Source organism: Sebastes umbrosus, unplaced genomic scaffold (assembly GCF_015220745.1).
Source record: "Sebastes umbrosus isolate fSebUmb1 unplaced genomic scaffold, fSebUmb1.pri scaffold_225_arrow_ctg1, whole genome shotgun sequence".
Taxonomy (NCBI): domain Eukaryota; kingdom Metazoa; phylum Chordata; class Actinopteri; order Perciformes; family Sebastidae; genus Sebastes; species Sebastes umbrosus.
In genome coordinates, this window is record NW_023618527.1 from 1,411 (window position 1) to 21,196 (window position 19,786).

The window sequence follows — 19,786 nt, forward strand, 5'->3', positions numbered from 1 at the left end:
ATTTTTACTGTGTGGTAGTAGTACTTTTACAGTAACAGAGTATTTTTACAGTGTGGTAGTAGTACTTTACTGTAGTAAAGTATCAGTACTCTGTCTCTCAGGATCAGAGTGTCTTGATGTACTTTATTGTGAAAGGCTGCAGAGACAGGAAGTGACTTAACTACTTCCTGCTGGTTTCTGAAGCTTTTACTTTGTTAAAAACTAAAAACTGAATATTCCTCTCTGGTCTACCAGGATCTATCAAAGACCAGACCTCCCTGATCCTGGACCTGGATGGGGACCTGGACCTGATCCTGATCCTGATCCTGATCCTGATCCTGATCCTGATCCTGATCCTGATCCTGGACCCGGAGCCAGCTGTGTGTCCTTAAAGAGCAACCAGTCAAAGGGGGAACCTCTGGCGTTTAAAGATGGATTCTTCAGTCCTGAACCGAGGTGATCTGTCTGGTCCTGATCCAGATCCTCTGATACCCCTTAAATCTACAGCAATGCATCATGGTCTATGAGAGATTTACTGAGTTCATTTAGTGGGTCTGAAGGCTAACAAGTGGATTTCCCTCCCTGGTTCCTCAGGATCCATCAGAAACCAGAGCTACCTGGACCTGGACCTGGACCTGGACCTGGACCCAGCTGTGTGTCCTTAAAGAGCAACCAGTCAAAGGGGGAACCTCTGGCGTTTAAAGATGGATTCTTCAGTCCTGAACCGAGGTGATCTGTTAAGACCTGGACTAGTCTGGTCCTGATCCAGATCCAGATCCTCTGATACCCCTTTATATCCTGCTGGCTGCTTTAATTCAACTTAACAAGTGGATTTCCCTCCCTGGTTCCTCAGGATCCATCAGAGACCAGAGCTACCTGAACCTGAACCTGAACCTGGACCTGGACCTGGACCTGGACCTGGACCTGGACCTGGATCTGGACCCAGCTGTGTGTCCTTAAAGAGCAACCAGTCAAAGGGGGAACCTCTGGCGTTTAAAGATGGCCGCCCCTCAGTCACGCCGAGGTCAGACAAAATATACGAGAACAAAATGTAGGTTCTTCTAAAGAACGGTGATTAATGAGGTCTAACTGTTGATGGTTGGTCCTCAGACTGGACCAGGACCAGGACCAGGAGAGCTCAGAGGGTCCCAGAGGTCCGCCTGCCCAGCAGCATCAGTCACATCTGGACTCTGTTATTATGGTCTGTACATACTTTCACACCTGTTCTGTTCACACTCCCCTCCATCCTGAACCCCTCAGACCAGATCAGAGGTTTATAGATCAGTGGTTTATAGACCAGATCAGAGGTTTATAGACCAGATCAGTGGTTTATAGACCAGATCAGTGGTTTATAGTTCAGATCAGTGGTTTATAGTTCAGATCAGTGGTTTATAGATCAGATCAGTGGTTTATAGATCAGATCAGTGGTTTATAGATCAGATCAGTGGTTTATAGATCAGATCAAAGGTTTATAGATCAGATCAGTGGTTTATAGATCAGATCAAAGGTTTATAGATCAGATCAGTGGTTTATAGATCAGATCAGTGGTTTATAGATCAGATCAGTGGTTTATAGATCAGATCAGTGGTTTATAGATCAGATCAAAGGTTTATAGATCAGATCAGTGGTTTATAGATCAGATCAGTGGTTTATAGATCAGATCAGTGGTTTATAGATCAGATCAGTGGTTTATAGTTCAGATCAGTGGTTTATAGATCAGATCAGTGGTTTATAGATCAGATCAGTGGTTTATAGATCAGATCAGTGGTTTATAGATCAGATCAGTGGTTTATAGACCAGTGGTTTATAGATCAGATCAGTGGTTTATAGTTCAGATCAGTGGTTTATAGATCAGATCAGTGGTTTATAGATCAGATCAGTGGTTTATAGATCAGATCAGTGGTTTATAGTTCAGATCAGTGGTTTATAGATCAGATCAGTGGTTTATAGATCAGATCAGTGGTTTATAGATCAGATCAAAGGTTTATAGATCAGATCAGTGGTTTATAGATCAGATCAAAGGTTTATAGATCAGATCAGTGGTTTATAGATCAGATCAGTGGTTTATAGATCAGATCAGTGGTTTATAGATCAGATCAGTGGTTTATAGATCAGATCAGTGGTTTATAGTTCAGATCAGTGGTTTATAGATCAGATCAGTGGTTTATAGATCAGATCAGTGGTTTATAGATCAGATCAGTGGTTTATAGATCAGATCAAAGGTTTATAGATCAGATCAGTGGTTTATAGATCAGATCAAAGGTTTATAGATCAGATCAGTGGTTTATAGATCAGATCAGTGGTTTATAGATCAGATCAGTGGTTTATAGATCAGATCAGTGGTTTATAGATCAGATCAAAGGTTTATAGATCAGATCAGAGGTTTATAGATCAGATCAGTGGTTTATAGATCAGATCAAAGGTTTATAGATCAGATCAGTGGTTTATAGATCAGATCAGTGGTTTATAGATCAGATCAGTGGTTTATAGATCAGATCAGTGGTTTATAGATCAGATCAGTGGTTTATAGTTCAGATCAGTGGTTTATAGACCAGATCAGAGGTTTATAGTTCAGATCAGTGGTTTATAGACCAGATCAGTGGTTTATAGATCAGATCAGTGGTTTATAGACCAGATCAGTGGTTTATAGATCAGATCAGTGGTTTATAGATCAGATCAGTGGTTTATAGATCAGATCAGTGGTTTATAGTTCAGATCAGTGGTTTATAGACCAGATCAGTGGTTTATAGATCAGATCAGTGGTTTATAGACCAGATCAGTGGTTTATAGATCAGATCAGTGGTTTATAGATCAGATCAGTGGTTTATAGTTCAGATCAGTGGTTTATAGATCAGATCAGTGGTTTATAGATCAGATCAGTGGTTTATAGTTCAGATCAGTGGTTTATAGACCAGATCAGTGGTTTATAGATCAGATCAGTGGTTTATAGACCAGATCAGTGGTTTATAGATCAGATCAGTGGTTTATAGATCAGATCAGTGGTTTATAGTTCAGATCAGTGGTTTATAGATCAGATCAGTGGTTTATAGTTCAGATCAGTGGTTTATAGTTCAGATCAGTGGTTTATAGTTTAGATCAGTGGTTTATAGACCAGATCAGTGGTTTATAGATCAGATCAGTGGTTTATAGTTCAGATCAGTGGTTTATAGTTTAGATCAGTGGTTTATAGATCAGATCAGTGGTTTATAGACCAGATCAGAGGTTTATAGATCAGTGGTTTATAGATCAGATCAGTGGTTTATAGACCAGATCAGTGGTTTATAGATCAGATCAGTGGTTTATAGTTCAGATCAGTGGTTTATAGTTTAGATCAGTGGTTTATAGACCAGATCAGTGGTTTATAGATCAGATCAGTGGTTTATAGACCAGATCAGTGGTTTATAGATCAGATCAAAGGTTTATAGATCAGATCAGTGGTTTATAGATCAGATCAGTGGTTTATAGATCAGATCAGTGGTTTATAGACCAGATCAGAGGTTTATAGACCAGATCAGCGGTTTATAGATCAGATCAGAGGTTTATAGATCAGATCAGTGGTTTATAGATCAGTGGTTTATGGATCAGATCAGTGGTTTATAGACCAGATCAGTGGTTTATAGACCAGATCAGTGGTTTATAGATCAGATCAGTGGTTTATAGACCAGATCAGTGGTTTATAGATCAGATCAGAGGTTTATAGATCAGATCAGTGGTTTATAGATCAGATCAGTGGTTTATAGATCAGATCAGTGGTTTATAGATCAGATCAGTGGTTTATAGACCAGATCAGTGGTTTATAGATCAGATCAGAGGTTTATAGATCAGATCAGTGGTTTATAGATCAGATCAGTGGTTTATAGATCAGATCAGTGGTTTATAGTTTAGATCAGTGGTTTATAGATCAGATCAGTGGTTTATAGATCAGATCAGTGGTTTATAGATCAGATCAGTGGTTTATAGTTTAGATCAGTGGTTTATAGATCAGATCAGTGGTTTATAGTTTAGATCAGTGGTTTATAGATCAGATCAGTGGTTTATAGTTTAGATCAGTGGTTTATAGATCAGATCAGTGGTTTATAGATCAGATCAGTGGTTTATAGATCAGATCAGTGGTTTATAGACCAGATCAGTGGTTTATAGATCAGTGGTTTATAGACCAGATCAGAGGTTTATAGAACAGATCAGTGGTTTATAGTTCAGATCAGTGGTTTATAGACCAGATCAGAGGTTTATAGACCAGATCAGTGGTTTATAGATCAGATCAGTGGTTTATAGATCAGATCAGTGGTTTATAGATCAGATCAGTGGTTTATAGACCAGTGGTTTATAGATCAGATCAGTGGTTTATAGTTCAGATCAGTGGTTTATAGATCAGATCAGTGGTTTATAGATCAGATCAGTGGTTTATAGTTCAGATCAGTGGTTTATAGATCAGATCAGTGGTTTATAGATCAGATCAGTGGTTTATAGATCAGATCAGTGGTTTATAGACCAGATCAGTGGTTTATAGATCAGATCAGTGGTTTATAGACCAGATCAGTGGTTTATAGATCAGTGGTTTATAGACCAGATCAGAGGTTTATAGATCAGATCAGTGGTTTATAGTTCAGATCAGTGGTTTATAGATCAGATCAGTGGTTTATAGACCAGATCAGAGGTTTATAGACCAGATCAGTGGTTTATAGACCAGATCAGTGGTTTATAGACCAGATCAGAGGTTTATAGACCAGATCAGAGGTTTATAGACCAGATCAGTGGTTTATAGATCAGTGGTTTATAGATCAGATCAGTGGTTTATAGATCAGTGGTTTATAGATCAGATCAGTGGTTTATAGATCAGATCAGTGATTTATAGACCAGTGGTTTATAGATCAGATCAGTGGTTTATAGATCAGATCAGTGGTTCATAGATCAGATCAGTGGTTTATAGATCAGATCAGTGGTTTATAGATCAGATCAGTGGTTTATAGACCAGTGGTTTATAGATCAGATCAGTGGTTTATAGATCAGATCATTGGTTTATAGATCAGATCAGTGGTTTATAGACCAGTGGTTTATAGACCAGATCAGTGGTTTATAGATCAGATCAGTGGTTTATAGACCAGATTAGTGGTTTATAGATCAGATCAGTGGTTTATAGATCAGATCAGTGGTTTATAGATCAGATCAGTGGTTTATAGATCAGATCAGTGGTTTATAGACCAGATCAGTGGTTTATAGTTCAGATCAGTGGTTTAAAGATCAGATCAGTGGTTTATAGATCAGATCAGTGGTTTATAGTTCAGATCAGTGGTTTATAGACCAGATCAGTGGTTTATAGTTCAGATCAGTGGTTTAAAGATCAGATCAGTGGTTTATAGTTTAGATCAGTGGTTTATAGATTAGATCAGATCAGTGGTTTATAGTTTAGATCAGTGGTTTATAGATCAGATCAGTGGTTTATAGACCAGATCAGAGGTTTATAGATCAGATCAGTGGTTTATAGACCAGATCAGTGGTTTATAGTTCAGATCAGTGGTTTATAGATCAGATCAGTGGTTTATAGATCAGATCAGTGGTTTATAGATCAGTGGTTTATAGATCAGTGGTTTATAGATCAGATCAGTGGTTTATAGTTTAGATCAGTGGTTTATAGTTTAGATCAGTGGTTTATAGATCAGATCAGTAGTTTATAGATCAGATCAGTGGTTTATAGATCAGTGGTTTATAGATCAGATCAGTGGTTTATAGACCAGTGGTTTATAGATCAGATCAGTGGTTTATAGATCAGATCATTGGTTTATAGATCAGATCAGTGGTTTATAGATCAGATCAGTGGTTTATAGTTTAGATCAGTGGTTTATAGATCAGATCAGTGGTTTATAGTTTAGATCAGTGGTTTATAGTTTAGATCAGTGGTTTATAGATCAGATCAGTAGTTTATAGATCAGATCAGTGGTTTATAGATCAGTGGTTTATAGATCAGATCAGTGGTTTATAGATCAGTGGTTTATAGATCAGATCAGTGGTTTATAGATCAGATCATTGGTTTATAGATCAGATCAGTGGTTTATAGATCAGATCAGTGGTTTATAGTTTAGATCAGTGGTTTATAGATCAGATCAGTGGTTTATAGTTTAGATCAGTGGTTTATAGATCAGATCAGTGGTTTATAGACCAGATCAGTGGTTTATAGACCAGATAAGTGGTTTATAGATCAGATCAGTGGTTTATAGATCAGATCAGTGGTTTATAGTTCAGATCAGTGGTTTATAGATCAGATCAGTGGTTTATAGTTCAGATCAGTGGTTTATAGTTCAGATCAGTGGTTTATGGATCAGATCAGTGGTTTATGGATCAGATCAGTGGTTTATAGATCAGATCAGTGGTTTATAGACCAGATCAGTGGTTTATAGATCAGATCAGTGGTTTATAGATCAGATCAGTGGTTTATAGATCAGATCAGTGGTTTATAGACCAGATCAGTGGTTTATAGATCAGATCAGTGGTTTATAGTTTAGATCAGTGGTTTATAGATCAGATCAGTGATTTATAGATCAGATCAGTGGTTTATAGTTTAGATCAGTGGTTTATAGATCAGATCAGTGATTTATAGATCAGATCAGTGGTTTATAGTTTAGATCAGTGGTTTATAGATCAGATCAGTGATTTATAGATCAGATCAGTGGTTTATAGATCAGATCAGTGATTTATAGATCAGATCAGTGGTTTATAGTTTAGATCAGTGGTTTATAGATCAGATCAGTGGTTTATAGTTTAGATCAGTGGTTTATAGTTTAGATCAGTGGTTTATAGATCAGATCAGTGATTTATAGATCAGATCAGTGGTTTATAGTTTAGATCAGTGGTTTATAGATCAGATCACCTCTCCGGGAACCATCACCTTAACGTGGTGGAGAGGTTTGTGTGTCCCTATGACCCTGAGGGCTGTGTTGTCTGGAGCCTCGTGCTCCTGGTAGGGTCTCCCATGGCAAATTGGTCTTAGGTGAGGGGCCGGACTAAGAATGGTTCACAAAAAACCCAATGACGACACGAGGCAGAGGAGGAGTTACCCGGCCCGGAGGAAGCCCGGGGCCCACGTCTGGAGCCAGGCCCAGACGGAGGGCCCGTCAACGAGCGTCTGGTGGCCGGGCTTGCCACGGAGCCCGGCCGGGGATACCCCGAAAAAGGAACGTGGCACCCCCCTCCTCTCCATCCTGTGGGCTCACCACCTGCGGGAAGAACCGCTTGGGTCGGGTGCGCTGCCACACGGGTGGCAGTGAAGGCCAGGGACCTCGACGGACTGGACCCGGGCGGCAGAGGCTGGCTCTGGGGACGTGGAACGTCACCTCTCTGTGGGGGAAGGAGCCGGAGCTTGTGCGGGAGGTGGAGCGCTATCAGTTGGATCTGGTAGGGCTTACCTCTACGCACAGCCTCGGTTCTGGAACCGTACTCTTGGATAGGGGTTGGACTCTATTCTTCTCTGGAGTTGCCCATGGTGTGAGGCGCCGGGCGGGTGTGGGGATACTCACAAATCCCCGGCTGAGTGCCGCTACGTTGGAGTTTACCCCGGTGGACGAGAGGGTCGCCTCCCTACGCCTTCGGGTTATGGGGGGGAAAACTCTGACTGTTGTTTGTGCGTATGCACCAAACAGCAGTTCGGAGTATTCGGCCTTCTTGGAGACCCTGAATGGAGTCCTGTATGGGGCTCCAGTAGGGGACTCCATAGTTCTCCTGGGAGACTTCAACGCGCACGTGGGCAACGATGGAGACACCTGGAGTGGCGTGATTGGGAGGAACGGCCTCCCTGATCTAAACCCGAGTGGTCGTTTGTTGTTGGACTTCTGTGCTAGTCATGGATTGTCCATAATGAACACCATGTTCGAACATAAGGATGCTCATAAGTGTACGTGGTACCAGAGCACCCTAGGCCGAAGGTCGATGATCGATTTTGTAATCGTATCATCTGATCTGAGGCCGCATGTTTTGGACACTCGGGTGAAGAGAGGGGCAGAGCTGTCAACTGATCACCATCTGGTGGTGAGTTGGGTCAGAGGGTGGGGGAAGACTCTGGACAGACCTGGTAAGCCCAAACGCGTAGTGAGGGTGAACTGGGAACGTCTGGAGGAGGCCCCTGTCCGAGAGATCTTCAACTCACACCTCCGGCGGAGCTTTTCTGGCATCCCTGTGGAGGCTGGGGGCATTGAACCCGAGTGGACGATGTTCAAAGCTTCCATTGCTGAAGCTGCGGCGGTGAGCTGTGGTTTTAAGGTCTTAGGTGCCTCAAGGGGCGGCAACCCTCGAACACCGTGGTGGACACCGGTGGTCAGGGAAGCCGTCCGACTGAAGAAGGAGGCCTTCCGGGATATGTTATCTCGGAGGTCTCCGGAGGCAGTTGCAGGGTACCGACGGGCCCGAAGAGCAGCAGCCACTGCCGTGACGGAGGCAAAGCAGCGGGTGTGGGAGGAGTTCGGAGCAGCCATGGAGAAGGACTTTCGGTCGGCACCAAAGTGCTTCTGGAAAACCATCCGGCACCTTAGGAGGGGGAAACGGGGAACCATCCAAGCTGTGTACAGTAAGGATGGGACACTGTTGACCTCAACTGAGGAGGTAATCGGGCGGTGGAAGGAGCACTTTGAGGAACTTCTGAATCCGACCAATATGCCCTCTATGGTAGAGGCAGAGCTGGAAGCTGATGGGGGACCATCATCAATTACCCTGGTGGAAGTCACTGAGGTAGTCAAACAACTCCACAGTGGCAAAGCCCCGGGGATTGATGAGATCCGCCCAGAAATGCTGAAGGCTCTGGGTGGGGAGGGGCTGTCTTGGATGACACGTCTCTTCAACACCGCGTGGAAGTCGGTGACAGTGCCTAAGGAGTGGCAGACCGGGGTGGTGGTTCCCCTTTTCAAAAAGGGGGACCAGAGAGTGTGTGCCAATTACAGGGGTATCACACTGCTCAGCCTCCCTGGTAAAGTCTACTCCAAGGTGCTGGAAAGGAGGGTTCGGCCGATAGTCGAACCTCAGATCGAAGAGGAACAATGCGGATTCCGTCCTGGCCGTGGAACAACGGACCATCTCTTCACTCTCGCAAGGATCCTGGAGGGGGCCTGGGAGTATGCCCATCCAGTCTACATGTGTTTTGTGGACTTGGAGAAGGCATATGACCGGGTCCCCCGGGAGATACTGTGGGGGGTGCTGCGGGAGTATGGGGTGAGGGGGGCACTTCTCAGGGCCATCCAATCCCTGTACGCCCAAAGCGAGAGCTGTGTTCGGATCCTCGGCAGTAAGTCGGACTCGTTTCCGGTGGGGGTTGGCCTCCGCCAGGGCTGCGCTTTGTCACCAATCCTGTTCGTGATATTCATGGACAGGATATCGAGGCGTAGTCGGGTGGAGGAGGGTTTGCAGATCGGTGTGCTGAGGATCTCATCGCTGCTTTTTGCAGATGATGTGGTCCTGTTGGCATCATCGGTCTGCGACCTCCAGCACTCACTGGATCGGTTCGCAGCCGAGTGTGACGCAGTCGGGATGAGAATCAGCACCTCTAAATCTGAGGCCATGGTTCTCAGCAGGAAACCGGTGGATTGCCTACTCCGGGTAGGGAATGAGTCCTTACCCCAAGTGAAGGAGTTTAAGTATCTCGGGGTCTTGTTCGCGAGTGAGGGGACGATGGAACGTGAGATTGGTCGGAGAATCGGAGCAGCAGGGGCGGTATTGCATTCGCTTTACCGCACCGTTGTGACGAAAAGAGAGCTGAGCCAGAAGGCAAAGCTCTCGATCTACCGTTCAATCTTCGTTCCTACTCTCACCTATGGTCATGAGGGTTGGGTCATGACCGAAAGAACGAGGTCGCGGGTGCAAGCGGCCGAAATGGGTTTCCTCAGGAGGGTGGCTGGCGTCTCCCTTAGAGATAGGGTAAGAAGCTCAGTCATCCGTGAGGGACTCGGAGTAGAGTCCTTGCTCCTTTGCGTCGAAAGGAGCCAGTTGAGGTGGTTCGGGCATCTAGCACGGATGCCTCCTGGGCGCCTTCCTTGGGAGGTGTTCCAGGCACGACCAGCTGGGAGGAGACCACGGGGAAGACCCAGGACTAGGTGGAGAGATTATATCTCTACTCTGGCCTGGGAACGCCTCGGAATCCCCCAGTCAGAGCTGGTTAATGTGGCCCGGGAAAGGGAAGTTTGGGGTCCCCTGCTGGAGCTGTTGCCCCCGCGACCCGATCCCGGATAAGCGGTTGAAGATGGATGGATGGATGGTTTATAGATCAGATCAGTGATTTATAGATCAGATCAGTGGTTTATAATCTGAATATATTCTGTTCCAGCTGCTGGAGGACAGCATCGTCACTTTTGTGAAGAACGAGCTAAAGACGATCCAGAAGGTTCTGAGGCCAGATTACCCAGAATGCTTAGAGAGTGAGAGGGAGGATGAGGAGGTGCTGGACGGTGAGGATGAGGAGCAGAGGAGGAGCAGCAGAGAGGCGTTTCTGAAGATCACACTGAACTTCCTGAGGAGGATGAAGCAGGAGGAGCTGGCTGACTGTCTGCAGAGACGTAAGAACATTTATTATATAAACTGTTTATTAAATAGAACATTTATTATATAGAACGTTTATTATGGTCTGGCTTGGGAATGCCTTGGGGTCCCCCAGGAAGAGTTTGGAAAGCATTGCTGAGGAAGGGGATGTCTGGAATTCCCTGCTATGACTGCGACCCGGCCCCGGATCAGAGGAAGATGATGGATGGATGACATCTGGAAGGAGCTCGGAGTAGAGCCATTGCTCCTTCATGTTGAAAAGAACCAGTTGAGGTTGTTGAACATCTGATCAGGATCCTCCTGGGTGGAGGTTTTCAGGGTACGTCCAGCTGGTAGGAGATCCTGGAGGTGACCCAGAACACTCTGGGGAGATAGTTTATCTCATCTGGGATGTCTGGAATACCCTGCTAAGCCTGCTACCACCATGACCCAGCCCGGATAAGATGGATGGATGGACATGTTTCTTTGATTCCTTGCATCATTCCTCGCGTCTTCAGTGGGAGGGACTTAGATACAAAGAAAAGATGCAAGTGAGGTACCCCAGGATCCATTATGAGGTTTGCCTAGAGATTTTGAGTCTTCTCTGTGGGTACTGACTCAAGGATTGACCCCTAAACTATAAGGTTTAGATACGGTACCTTACATCTTCAGCCACCGTCATTTCTCAGAACTGTTAGTCTTTGTTTTGGCTCTTATTCGGTGTGTAAGCAGTGATGTTACTTGTTCTTCCAGAATCTCCTTCCATGTGCCAGATTAACCTCAAGTCTAACCTGAAGGAGAAGTTCCAGTGTGTGTTTGAGGGGATCGCTAAAGCAGGAAACCCAACTCTTCTGAATCAGATCTACACAGAGCTCTACATCACAGAGGGAGGGACTGCAGAGGTCAACGATGAACACGAGGTCAGACAGATTGAAACAGCATCCAGGAAACCAGACAGACCAGAAACAACAATCAGACAAGAAGACATCTTTAAAGCCTCACCTGGAAGAGATGAACCAATCAGAACAGTGATGACAAAGGGAGTGGCTGGCATCGGGAAAACAGTCTTAACACAGAAGTTCACTCTGGACTGGGCTGAAGACAAAGCCAACCAGGACATCCAGTTCACATTCCCATTCACTTTCAGAGAGCTGAATGTGCTGAAGAAGAAGAAGTACAGCTTGGTGGAGCTTGTTCATCACTTCTTTACTGAAACCAAAGAAGCAGGAATCTGCAGGTTTGAAGAGTTCCAGGTTATGTTCATCTTTGACGGTCTGGATGAGTGTCGACTTCCTCTGGACTTCCACAACAACAAGATCCTGACTGATGTTACAGAGTCCACCTCAGTAGATGTGCTGCTGACAAACCTCATCAGGGGGAAACTGCTTCCCTCTGCTCGCCTCTGGATAACCACACGACCTGCAGCAGCCAATCAGATCCCTCCTGAGTGTGTTGACATGGTGACAGAGGTCAGAGGTTTCACCGACCCACAGAAGGAGGAATACTTCAGGAAGAGATCCAGAGATAAGGAGCAGACCAGAACAATCATCTCCCACATCAAGACATCACAAAGCCTCCACATCATGTGCCACATCCCGGTCTTCTGCTGGATCACTGCTACAGTTCTGGAGGAGGTGTTGAAGACCAGAGAGGGAGGAGAGCTGCCCAAGACCCTGACTGAGATGTACATCCACTTCCTGGTGGTTCAGTCCAAAGTGAAGAACATCAAGTATGATGGAGGAACTGAGACAGATTCACACTGGAGTCCAGAGAGCAGGAAGATGATCAATTCTCTGGGAAAACTGGCTTTTGATCAGCTGCAGAAAGGCAACCTGATCTTCTATGAATCTGACCTGACAGAGTGTGGCATCGATATCACAGCAGCCTCAGTCTACTCAGGAGTGTTCACACAGATCTTTAAAGAGGAGAGAGGACTGTACCAGGACATGGTGTTCTGCTTCGTCCATCTGAGTGTTCAGGAGTTTCTGGCTGCTCTCCATGTCCATCAGACCTTCTTCAACTCTGGAGTCAATCTGATGGCAGAAGAACAAAAAACCTCCTGGCTGCCTGAAGTCTTCAGAGACAAACCTAAACCAACACATCTCTACCAGAGTGCTGTGGACAAGGCCTTACAGAGTCCAAACGGACACCTGGACTTGTTCCTCCGCTTCCTCCTGGGTCTGTCACAAGACACCAATCAGACTCTCCTACGTGGTCTGTTGACAAAGACAGGAAGTAGCTCAGAAACCAATCAGGAAACAGTCCAGTACATCAAGAAGAAGGTTGAGCAGAACCCTGATCCAGAGAGGAGCATCAATCTGTTCCACTGTCTGAATGAACTGAATGATCGTTCTCTGGTGGAGGAGATCCAACAGTACCTGAGTTCAGGAAGTCTCTCAACAGGTAAACTGTCTCCTGCTCAGTGGTCAGCTCTGGTCTTCATCTTACTGTCATCAGGAGAAGATCTGGACGTGTTTGACCTGAAGAAATACTCTGCTTCAGAGGAGGCTCTTCTGAGGCTGCTGCCGGTGGTCAAAGCCTCCAACAAAGCTCTGTAAGTAGGATTTATTCATCATTAAATACTGCTGCTATCTTTCAACAGGAGTAAACAATAAATAACTTGTTTCCTTACTGTTGTCTCTCCAGACTGAGCGGCTGTAACCTCTCAGAGAGAAGCTGTGCAGCTCTGTCCTCAGTTCTCAGCTCCCAGTCCTCCAGTCTGAGACACCTAGACCTGAGTAACAACGACCTGCAGGATTCAGGACTGAAGCTCCTGTCTGCTGGACTGAAGAGTCCACATTGTAAACTGGATACTCTCAGGTCAGAGCAGTTCTGCTTTTTTCTGTGTTGTTTGAACAGGTTTTTTTTATCTTTAGGGGTCACAGTCACGTTAAAATCTGCAGAAATCTGGCTTGTTCTAGGGCCAGTACTTGCTCCTTTCCGGTAGGTCTTATGTCTATATGGAAGTTATTCCAGAGGAAGGGACAGACAGGAGGTTTTGAGTTTGGATTTAAAGACCTCCACAGAATCAGACTGTCTGATGTCCATAGGGAAGTTATTCCAGAGGAAGGGGAAACAGGAGGTCTTGAGTTTGGATTTAAAGACCTCCACAGAATCAGACTGTCTGATGTCCATAGTGAGGTTATTCCAGAGGAATGGACGGACAGGAGGTTTTGAGTTTGGATTTAAAGGCCTCCACAGAATCAGACTGAGATAGATCTGTAAAACCAACGGGTAAAACAATATGCAGATGATGTGCTATTTTATATATTAGACTAAACCTGTCCTTCTTCTTCTATTGTTTTGTTTGCAGGCTGTCTGGCTGTCTGATCACAGAGGAAGGTTTTACATCTTTGGCCTCAGCTCTGACCTCTAACCCCTCCCTTCTGAGAGAGCTGGACCTGACCTACAACCATCCAGGAGACTCTGGAGGGAAGGTGTTGTCAGCTGGACTGGAGGATCCACACTGGAGCCTGAACTCTCTCCGGTATGAAGAGGCATTGTGTGGACTCATTATTGAGCATAACAAAGAGAAATTGTTTTTCTGACTTTATTACTCTTTCAGAGTGGACCGCGGTGGAGTCCAGTGGTTGAAACCAGGCTTGAAGAAGTGTAAGTTTGCTAACCTTTACTCACCATCCCCTAACTAATGGCATTTTTATTTTTCACTTAGTTTACCTACCTTTTTCACTTAGTTTACATACATATTTTACTCAGTTTACATACATATTTTAATCAGTTTATCTACATATTTTACTTAGTTTATCTACCTTTTTTTACTTAGTTTACGTGCATATTCTATTTAGTTTAGCAACATATTTTACGTAGTTTACCTGTTTACTTTACTTAGTTTATCTAAATATTTCACTTTGTTTACCTGTTTATTTTACGTACATATTTTTACTTAGTTTACATACGTATTTTACTTAGTCTACCTACTATTTTTACTTAGTTTACTTACTTACTGTATTTTACTTAGTTTACCTGTTTATTTTGCTAACCTTTACTCACGATCCCCTAACTAATGGTATTTTTATTTTTTACTTAGTTTACGTGCATATTCTATTTAGTTTAGTAACATATTTTACTTAGTTTACCTGTTTACTTAGTTTATCTAAATATTTCACTTAGTTTATATACGTATTTTACTTAGTCTACCTACTATTTTTACTTAGTTTACATACTTACTGTATTTTACTTAGTTTACCTGTTTATTTTGCTAACCTTTACTCAAGATTCCCTAACTAATGGCATTTTTATTTTTCACTTACTTTACCTACCTTTTTTACTTAATTTACATACATATTTCACTTAGTTTACCTGTTTATTTTGCTTAGTTTACATATTTACTGTATTTTACTTAGTTTACCTACATTTTTCACTTAGATTACATTTGTTTTTTTACTTAATTTACCTGTTTATTTTTACTTAGTTTACATACTTACTGTATTTTACTTAGTTTACCTGTTTATTTTGCTAACCTTTACTCACGATCCCCTAACTAATGGTATTTTTATTTGTATTTATTTAGTCAGTAATAATCTGAACTCCCTCCATCAGATTCCTGTGACCTCACTCTGGACCCGACCACGGCTCACAGGTTCCTCAAACTGTCTGAAAACAGCCGCCGGGTGACGGATCTGAGGAAGGAGCACCGGTACCCGGACCACCCGGAGAGGTTCGACTACTGGCCTCAGGTGCTGTGTGAAACCGGTCTGACCGGTCGCTGTTACTGGGAGGTGGAGTGGGAGAGTAAGGTTTACGTGGCGGTGAGTTACCGGGGAATCGGACGCAGCGGAGACGGCGACGGCTCCAAGTTCGGAGGGAACGATCGGTCCTGGTGTCTGACCTGCACCGACGGGGGGTTCAACGCCTGGCACGACAACAACGGAACGCTCATCCCTCTTCCCTCCTCTTCCTCCTCCTCTTCCTCCTCTAACAGGGTAGCGGTCTATGTGGACTGTCCTGCTGGGATTCTGTCCTTCTACAGAGTCTCCTCGGACTCTCTGACCCACCTCCACACCTTCAGCACTACCTTCACTGAACCTCTTTATCCGGGCTTCGGGTTCGGGGTCAAGTTGAACGCCTCAGCGTTTCTGTGCCCCGTAGCGGGGCTGTAGTGGTTCCGGACTGATCCGGGTCTGGTCCAGTCTGGGTCAGTTAAACCGGGTCTAGTCTGATCTGGTCTTCAGGTCCAGTCGCTGCCTGTCGTTCTCAGAAACATTGTTAATGTTCCTTCTGTAGGGCCACTTGTTACACATTCATCATGTTTACATGTTACATTCACATGAATGGTCTCTATAGTCATTCTATATGGAATTATATCACTGTCTGATGGATCCCCCCTGTGTGATAGAATCACTGTCTGATGGATCCCTGTGTGTGTTAGAATCACTGTCTGATGGATCCCCCCTGTGTGTTAGAATCACTGTCTGATGGATCCCTGTGTGTGTTAGAATCACTGTCTGATGGATCCCCCCTGTGTGTTAGAATCACTGTCTGATGGATCCCCGTGTGTGTTAGAATCACTGTCTGATGGATCCCCCCTGTGTGTTAGAATCACTGTCTGATGGATCCCTGTGTATGTTAGAATCACTGTCTGATGGATCCCCCCTGTGTGTTAGAATCACTGTCTGATGGATCCCTGTGTATGTTAGAATCACTGTCTGATGGATCCCCCTGTGTGTTAGAATCACTGTCTGATGGATCCCTGTGTGTGTTAGAATCACTGTCTGATGGATCCCTGTGTGTGTTAGAATCACTGTCTGATGGATCCCCCCTGTGTGTTAGAATCACTGTCTGATGGATCCCCCCTGTGTGTTAGAATCACTGTCTGATGGATCCCCCCTGTGTGTTAGAATCACTGTCTGATGGATCCCCGTGTGTGTTAGAATCACTGTCTGATGGATCCCCCCTGTGTGTTAGAATCACTGTCTGATGGATCCCCGTGTGTGTTAGAATCACTGTCTGATGGATGGTATACAACTATGTCAGTTACATGTAATATTATATTAATACTTTAAATGTAATAAGAGTTTGTATTGACCTAATCTCGTGATCTGATCCTCTGCAGGAGATGAGGAATCCTGAGCTTTGTTTACTTATTTATTTCATATTTTATTAGCGTTGTTTTCTTTCATAATGATGTAATTTATTTAAATGCTGTCGATGTATAAACTCTGATATAGAGACGACATATTAAATTAGTTTAATGAGATCTCAACTCGTCTTCTTTTATCTTAGGAAAGGTCAGATTAAGAATATTTATCATGATTATTTTAAGAACAGCGAATCATTAAAAAATAAACACAACGTGTTAAACTTTATTTACTTTATTAATTATTTGATTGCACATTTTATTTAATCTGTTATTAATTCATTTATATTTATTTATTTGTTATTCTTTTTATTTTTTATTGATTATGTTTGCATTACATATATTTTTTTTTGTTATTTAATTTATTTACATGATTTATATATATATAGTTATTTATTTGTTATTTTTTGTAGTTTTTATATTACACATATTATTTTTTGTAATGTATTTATATTATATTTTAGTTCAGTTTTCAATGACGTCATCGCGTAAACCCCGCTCCGTGCGTCGGCGTGCTGACGTAGCGGATGTTGTCATGTCGTCATGAGTGTCTGCAGCTGAGCAGCTGAGCAGCTCCTTCCTCTCAGAGGCTTCTTTATAGTATTACATTGTTTTTAACTGGTAACAGAGTGGACTGAACTACATGATCCGGCTGGACAGATCAGCAGCTTTTAACAGCCTGAACAACAAGAAGAAGAAGAAGAAGAAGAAGAAGAAGAAGTCAGGCAGAGCTAACAGAGCTAACAGAGCTAACAGAGCTAACAGCTCAGCTAGCTCCACCAGCTGTCAGGTACAGTTAGCTTTAGCATCCTGCTAGCATCACTACACTGAGCTAATCTAATGTAAATACTGACCTGAACCCTGATACATACCTGATACATACCTGATACATACCTGATACATACCTGATACATACCTGATACATACCTGATATATACCTGATACATACCTGATACATACCTGATACATACCTGATATATACCTGATACATACCTGATACATACCTGATATATACCTGATATATACCTGATACATACCTGATATATACCTGATACATACCTGATACATACCTGATATATACCTGATACATACCTGATACATACCTGATATATACCTGATGCATACCTGATATATACCTGATACATACCTGATACATACCTGATACATACCTGATACATACCTGATATATACCTGATACATACCTGATATATACCTGATATATACCTGATACATACCTGATATATACCTGATACATACCTGATACATACCTGATACATACCTGATATATACCTGATACATACCTGATACATACCTGATATATACCTGATGCATACCTGATACATACCTGATACATACCTGATACATACCTGATACATACCTGATACATACCTGATATATACCTGATACATACCTGATACATACCTGATATATACCTGATATATACCTGATACATACCTGATATATACCTGATACATACCTGATACATACCTGATACATACCTGATATATACCTGATACATACCTGATATATACCTGATACATACCTGATACATACCTGATACATACCTGATATATACCTGATACATACCTGATACATACCTGATATATACCTGATACATACCTGAACATTGTTTATGAAGAACTAGGATATTCTGCTCATAAATAATACACCAATAATAATATATAGGAATAATAATAATATAGAGTAATAATAATATATAGGAATAATATAGAGTAAAAATAATATATAGGAATAATAATAATAATATATAGGAATAATAATATAGAGTAATAATAATTTATAGGAATAATAATATAGAGTAATAATAATATATAGGAATAATAATATATAATAATATAGAGTAATAATAATATATAGGAATAATAATATAGAGTAATAATAATTTATAGGAATAATAATAGAGTAATAATAATATAGAGTAATAATAATATATAGGAATAATAATATATAATAATATAGAGTAATAATAATATATAGGAATAATATAGAGTAAAAATAATATATAGGAATAATAATAATAATATAAAGCGGTTGAAGATGGATGGATGGAAGGAATAATAATATAGAGTAATAATAATTTATAGGAATAATAATAGAGTAATAATAATATATAGGAATAATAATATATAATAATATAGAGTAATAATAATATATAGGAATAATATAGAGTAAAAATAATATATAGGAATAATAATAATAATATATAGGAATAATAATATAGAGTAATAATCATTTATAGGAATAATAATATATAATAATATAGAGTAATAATAATATATAGGAATAATATAGAGTAAAAATAATATATAGGAATAATAATAATAATATATAGGAATAATAATATAGAGTAATAATAATTTATAGGAATAATAATATAGAGTAATAATAATATATAGGAATAATAATATATAGGAATAATATAGAGTAAAAATAATATATAGGAATAATAATAATAATATATAGGAATAATAATATAGAGTAATAATAATTTATAGGAATAATAATATATAATAATATAGAGTAATAATAATATATAGGAATAATATAGAGTAAAAATAATATATAGGAATAATAATAATAATATATAGGAATAATAATATAGAGTAATAATAATTCATAGGAATAATAATATAGAGTAATAATAATATATAGGAATAATAATATATAATAATATAGAGTAATAATATATAGGAATAATAATATATAATAATATAGAGTAATAATAATATATAGGAATAATAATATAGAGTAATAATAATTTATAGGAATAATAATAGAGTAATAATAATATATAGGAATAATAATATATAGGAATAATAATATAGAGTAATAATAATAATATATAGTCATTTACAAACAACAATATCCATTCCCAGCTAGCATTCAGCTAACATTCAGCTAGCATTCAGCTAGCATTCAGCTAGCTTTCAGCTAGCATTCAGCTAGCATTCAGCTAGCATTCAGCTAGCATTTAGCTAGCATTCAGCTAGCATTCAGCTAGCTTTCAGCTAGCATTTAGCTAGCATTCAGCTAGCATTCAGCTAGCATTCAGCTAGCTTTCAGCTAGCATTCAGCTAGCATTCAGCTAGCATTCAGCTAGCATTCCAGTAGGAGAAATAAAGAAAGAATATAATTAATAACCATGTTCCTCTTAGTTTTTGTTTGTTTGTTTGTTTTTGAGTGTTTTCCAGTTTCAAC

The 19,786-nt window shown here is 41.3% G+C and overlaps 1 protein-coding gene across 1 annotated transcript; it reads left to right on the plus strand.

Annotated features, from left to right (window-relative positions):
- Window positions 1-205: 205 nt before the first annotated feature.
- Window positions 206-16,693, plus strand: LOC119484440 (NLR family CARD domain-containing protein 3-like; the record flags this gene model as incomplete). Its single annotated transcript, XM_037763248.1, has 10 exons — window positions 206-435; window positions 574-708; window positions 833-1,003; window positions 1,090-1,180; window positions 10,280-10,508; window positions 11,224-13,024; window positions 13,117-13,290; window positions 13,784-13,957; window positions 14,036-14,082; window positions 15,031-16,693. Coding segments are annotated over 10 exons (3,612 nt in total), but the record flags the coding sequence as incomplete, so codon positions are not given.
- Window positions 16,694-19,786: the final 3,093 nt, after the last annotated feature.